This window comes from Molossus molossus, unplaced genomic scaffold (genome assembly GCF_014108415.1).
Source record: "Molossus molossus isolate mMolMol1 unplaced genomic scaffold, mMolMol1.p scaffold_m16_p_1, whole genome shotgun sequence".
Classification (NCBI taxonomy): domain Eukaryota; kingdom Metazoa; phylum Chordata; class Mammalia; order Chiroptera; family Molossidae; genus Molossus; species Molossus molossus.
In genome coordinates, this window is record NW_023425344.1 from 189,168,224 (window position 1) to 189,174,223 (window position 6,000).

Sequence of the window (6,000 nt, forward strand, 5' to 3'; positions counted from 1 at the left end):
GGAGGAGATACAGGTGAAAAAGACCCGGCCCTTGGCCTTAGGGAGCTAACAGTCCAGAAGAAGAGATGAGACATGTACAGGAACAACCATAAAGCACACAATGGAAAGTGGCTGGTGTCGAGAGAACAGAAATAGAGATGAGGCCGAAGTATAATCCCAGGCAAGGGGTCAGGAGTCTGCATGCACTGGCTCAGGTTGTGGCAATCGGTGTAAGTATTCTCTCTTCCCATCTGATCTTGAGCCCTGGAGGACAGGGTGGACTGTGTCCTTATCTCTCTTCGCATCTCCTATACTTTCCAACACAGTGTCTCAGACAGTGTAAGAAATCTTAAAACAATGAAGTAAAACCAAACACAGAAGGAAAGCTTTGGCAGTTCCACTTCACTGGACAGGTTTCTGGCTATCTATCTGGCCTTTTAGTGCAGAGTTCTCAGGAGGCTTGTCAAGATGCTCATTTATTTATTACGTCCATAAAAATCTTGGGAAAGCACAAGACAAGGTCTTGATGCTCAGAGCAGCTACAGCCCACTGAGTGGACAAGGCAGAGGCCCCTGAAAATGTCCACAAACAGGAACAAGACTAAGGGCCAAGTGGCACATCATCCCTAGGAGGTCCCTGCCCTCAGTGGGCCAGTTCATCGATTATCGTCTGTCAGTTGACAAAGGTTACTGAACAGCCTCCTCCAGGAACCTAACAATGAGAATCAACGAACTCCAGAACCTCACTGTCCCCCAAAACCAATGCCCTGTGATGACTTATTGTCTCCAGGGGAAAAGTATCCCCAAGTCAAACATCACTAAGTGCCCGATGGAAAAGGGCCAGGAACCCATCTCCTGCATTTCCCTGCCCTCGCCCCTACTCCACACGCCGTCTTCCTCCACTCTCCTTTCACTGCTTTTGTACAATCTGCCACCCACTTCTGATGGTTTCTCTGAAATGGCATTTGCATCCTTCCTCTTCTGCCTCATCTTAGCGCCTAGGGCTACCACCCCCTCCGATGTTGTGGCCACACCCTGGAAGCTGAGGCTCAAGCCTAGGTCATCCTGCACTTCATGTCTGTCCAATGTGGCTTCTGCAAGCCCAGCTCTCAGCGGGTCACATCTCTGCTCAACAGTCAGCACAGGGGGCTCTCTCATCATCATTAGGATCAAGTTATTAAGACCCTCTGACAGCCGGCCCTTCTCTACACTCATCTAACTTTATTTCCCAGTACTCCCCAGTATATGTCCTCCACTCCGGTCCCCTCCCTTTTATTTGTGCCTTTGCTCAAGTGGTGTCTGACTTCTGAGACACCTTTCCTCCCCCTGGCCACCAGTAGAATCCTATGCTCTCCTTGCCACTCTGTTCACATGGACTGGGCTTAGGACCTAGGGCATGAGGAGATCAGGAAGGGAAATGTTAGGAGCCGGCTGTTTTGCCACTTCCTTTATTGTCTTTACGTTCCCTTACCACATCTGCACTGCACGGCACAGAAATGCTTTTCTGCAGCACCCACCCCGCCGCAAGGATGCCCCTCCAGCTTGGCTGCCCTGGACCAGCTAGCTGGGAAGGAGCTTGTCTGCCTCAACTGGGTAGACTTCTTGGTCTGACGAGCCAGAAAGGGAAAAAGCTGACACTGCTAACGTTTACTCGCTTGTTGCATCTTTGGAAAGACTCTCCATCATTAATACACCAAGCTCTAGGGTTTCTGAGAGATGGATAGTGGCTTTGCCAAAGGAGAGACTGCCAAGTTGGGTCTCTGGAATGAATCCAGTGTTCCATAAACCCTGCCTCTCTCCTAATCGTAGAAAGAACCATAAAACAAGAGAAAAGGCAGAGGCGCTGCCGGCAGATTGACACAGAAGCATCATCTGTACTTGCTGAAAAAACAGAAAATGCAGATCAGATCAAGACAAATCTGATCCCCCTCTTCACCCTCCTATGCAGGGTGTTGCTAGGTCAGAGATCTTCTGGTGCTGAGATCTTTGGAAAAGTTTTTTGAAAGGGGTAAAAAGTAGATGGTCCTCAGAGATTTCCTCATTCCTCTTCCTTGAAGGGAACAATGTGTGTGTGTTTGGGGGAGGGGGGGAGGCTTACACCCTTTTCTTCTATTTGACGTGGTATGAACATGTCTCATCTCCAGGTTACCAGGTGGAGTGAGTAAGGGGTGCTCTGCTTTTTACAACTTTCTGTAGCGCCGGAGGAAAAGGGTGGTGGAAGCAGTACATTTAAAACCCCATCTTCATGCCTTGAGCTGGAAGATGATGAGGGTGAAAAGAGGTAAATTAAAAATAATTGGGCCCGGCCGATGTGGCTCAGTAGATTGAGCATTGTCTCATGGACTGAGAGGTTCTGGTGGAATCCTGGTGAGGGCACATGCCCAGGTTGTGGGCTCGATCCCCAGTAGGGGGCGTGCAGGAGGCAGCAACCGATGTATCTCTTATGTAAATGTTTCTCTCTCTCCCTTCTTCTCTCTTTAAAAAAATTAATTTAGCCCTGGCCAGTTTGGCTCAGCGGTTGGAACGTCGGCTTGCGGTCCAGAGAGACCCAGGTTCGGTTCCCGTGAGGGCACGTACCTCTGTTGCAGTTTGTCCCCAGCCCTGGTTGGGTTGTGCGGGTGGTGGCCACTTGATGTGTCCCTTTCACGTTGATATTTCTCTCTCTGTCTCTCTCTTCCTCTCTCTCCCTCCTGCTCTGTCTGGACAAAAAAATGAAACAATGTCCTTGGGTAAGGATAAAAAAAAAAAAATTAATTTAAATAAAACATTTAAAAATAATAATCAGGGTGTAAAGGGGCCTAATATATGGTGACAGAAGATGATTTGACTTTGGGTGGTGGGCACACAGTGCAATATACAGATCTTGTAACATAGAAATCCACACCTGAAACCTATCTGATCATATTAACCAATGTTGTCCCAATAGATTTAATATATTAAAAATAACCACCCAAAACAAACAAGAAAACACACACACACACACACACACACACACACACACAAATACACCACCCCAGAGAGATTTTAAAAAATCTCATTAGATAATTGTATTAATGTGATAATAATGACAACAATACTAATTGTCTTACACACGACTATGGTTTTTACATTTTACAAGGCACTGGGGTACATTATGTATTTGTATACCATGTAATCCAATCAGGTTATAATAAAATAGCAGGGACCATTTATTGAATGACTACCAGGATCACTTTTCATATGTTATTTAATCCTCACAACCCTCTTGTGGTACTACTATTAATTCCCATTTTACAGAGGGTGAAACTGAGGTTTGGAGAGGCTAAGTAATTTGCCTATCAGGTAGAGATGGAAACCTAGGTCTTTCTGATTCCACGATCCAGGCTCTTGACCTTTTAAGGCCCATCTCAGGGCAGGGCATCAAGGAGGAAGGAGCCCTTATATGGCAGTTCCCTATGAAGTAGGCATGCACAGACACACAAATATTCCAAAAATTCCCACTTGCTCTTCTGTCCTGAGTTACAAACCCATCCAGCTTGCATAGATACAGCTCCAGTTAAATGCCACACTCCTCAGAGAGACAAAAGTCAGGCCCTGTGGGTAACATACCTGTCATTTAACCTGTATCTGAAGCTGCAACAGAGTCTCTACTTGACAAGATGTAGCCATAGCAAGGTGGTGAATTAACATCAAGCTTTGAAGCTTTGTCACGAAGAATACTTTAAGACTGCAAATAATGAGTGAGACTGAATGCCATTTAGCAGAATGATCTGTGACATTCAAATACATGTTCAACTTGTGGGATTCAAGCACACAGAGAAAGAAGAAATGACTGTAGAAAACAGGAAGGCACAGACAAATGGTGACAGCTCACAAGAGCTGGCTGCCTTGTTCTTCATCGGACCCATCTGACTCCAGTGGCAATATTTGCTGTTAGCTGTGCAGTGGCTTTCTGACCCATAAACACATACAGATAGTGTCGGGCAGGCTGGAGGAAGAAGCAAGAAGACCCTTAAGAATACCTTCTCGCCCCTTTCCAAGTACCAACTCTCCCCGGTTCTCCTCCTCCCCTCCTCAACCCCAAAGGAGATCTGCGTGGTAGGAGCTGGGAGAGCTTGTCAGTCCCTGGGATTTTGAGAGAGTCCAGTGTCAGTGTCACTGCCCCCTCTTTCAGTTTTGAAGATGCACTTAGATATACAAAACACCCACTGGAACTTTTAAAGGATGGAGGAGATCCACAAGCCACCTGTGAAATGAAATCTTGGTATTTCACTGTCAGGGAAACATCAGGTAGGCAAAGGGCTCATGTTTATTAATTATATCCACACATACCTACACAAAGCAGGTGGCCCTGGCACACACACAGGAATCCTCATACACAGGCGTCTTGGTGATGCCACCTTTCCCTTCAGCAGCCTCTTCCCTTCCCACCCACCTGAAGGTGTTGACCACAGCCGCCCGGTGAGAGGCTGAGGGGCATGATGCGGTGAAAAGGGACTCATTCCGCCCCTGGCTACTCCCAGGTTGTGAGATGTGGGCCGCCCACGGGAGTCACCTGGCCAGGTGCTGTGCAGATGAAGGGGAATAATACATGTAGGGCCCTTGGCACAGTGCCTGGCGCTGTCCTGCTTGGTTCCAGAGCCTGCCTTTCCTAGCTGATGGTGGTTCTTGTCATTTGGTCCCCAACCTTAGGACACCGGTCTGATTTTAGGAAGAGTGGGGACTAGTCCAGGATCTCGGGTCTGTTTCAGCTGGGTCCCAGCATTCGGGTGACAGGTCTGCTAGACAGGGGTGGCCTTCAGGGTCATACAGGGAGTGGCAAAAAAGGGCACGTGGCGCGGGCGGTCTGGTTTCTGGTGCGTGGAGTCCAGGGCGGCAGGGGAGCCCAGCCGGTGAGGTGGGCAGAGCCCAGCAGTAAGTCGACCCAAGGCTGTGGGTGTTTACCTCCTGTTGCTCAGTATCAGGGAGAGGCGGGGAGGACATTCATTTTTTCCTAAGTAAGCATCCACCCATTGCTTCAATAACTATCGATTGTGAAAAGTCATTGTGAAAAGTCGGCGGCGCCTCTTAAAGGCGAAACCCTGCAGGGGTGAGTCCCCCGCACCCCTGTCTGTGTTCCGGAACCCCTCGGCGGGGACCTCCTGCAAGCGTGTGGGACCGGCGATGGGCAAACGCTTCTGCACCGGCTCGTCTAGCAGCCCCGGGAGCCGCAGCCGCGAGCTGTGTTTTGACCCCTGCCCGTCCACCCACGGGGCTTTTCTTTCCCGAGTCTCCAGTCACATCCTCGTACCGGGTCTCCTGTTCCACAGCGTCCACGTAGCCCCGGGTTCGAGCACGGGGCCAGAGCTCGGAAAGTTATTTCAAAAGGCAGATATGTTGCAACCCTCGCTGTAGCCAACTACAGGACTTGGATTTCCCAAACCCTTCCCCACCCCCACCCAGCTCGGGGCGACCGGAGCCCGCCGAGGGAGCCCTGCTGCTCCGAGAGCTACACGCAAACGCACCTCCTCGGCCTCCTGCGTGCCCAGGTGCGAAGGGGAGAAAGCCCCAGAGCAAACTCGGCGCGGAGCGGAGCAATCGCCAGCCCCGGCCTGGACGGGACCGAGCTGCTGGGATCAGCCTCCCGCCTGGCAGCCCGGAGAAACGCTCGCAGTGTCTCGTCCCGGCCTCTCCGCCCAGTGCAAGCCCTCCCGGCTGGGCGGCCCGACCCCTCGGTACCTGCGGCGGTCACGGGCTCGCCCTCGCTTTGCTCGCCGGAATCCGAATCCATGCTGCGGGCGGCTGGCCAGGCGTCCCCGGCCGTGTGCCTGCTGCGGGGCGCGTGGAGCCGGCGGTCCCGCTCGGGCTGTCCGGCAGCCGGTGCGGTCAGCTGGAGGCGGCAGCCCTGGGGCACGGGTTGGGCAGTGCCAGGGGCAGCTAGGCAGAGGCGAGCGCCTGTGCCCACTGCCCTGCCCGCCGGCCGCGGCGGAGGGTAGGGTGCGCTGGAGGGGAGGCGTGAGCAGGGAGGAGCAGGAGCAGCCGGCGCCCCGCGGGCTCCAGACCG

At 51.7% G+C, this 6,000-nt stretch overlaps 1 protein-coding gene across 1 annotated transcript in view; it reads right to left on the reverse strand.

The window, feature by feature from the left end:
- TNFAIP8L3 (TNF alpha induced protein 8 like 3) overlaps positions 1-5,727 on the reverse strand; it is a 41,301-nt gene extending 35,574 nt beyond the window's left edge. The window contains exons 1-2 of the mRNA XM_036282194.1: positions 5,666-5,727; positions 1,915-2,028 (exon numbers count right to left, since the gene is read on the reverse strand). Coding sequence (XP_036138087.1) covers positions 1,915-2,028; positions 5,666-5,727 — 176 coding nt within the window. The remainder of the gene's footprint in view (positions 1-1,914; positions 2,029-5,665) is intronic.
- Between the last annotated feature and the right edge of the window lie 273 nt (positions 5,728-6,000).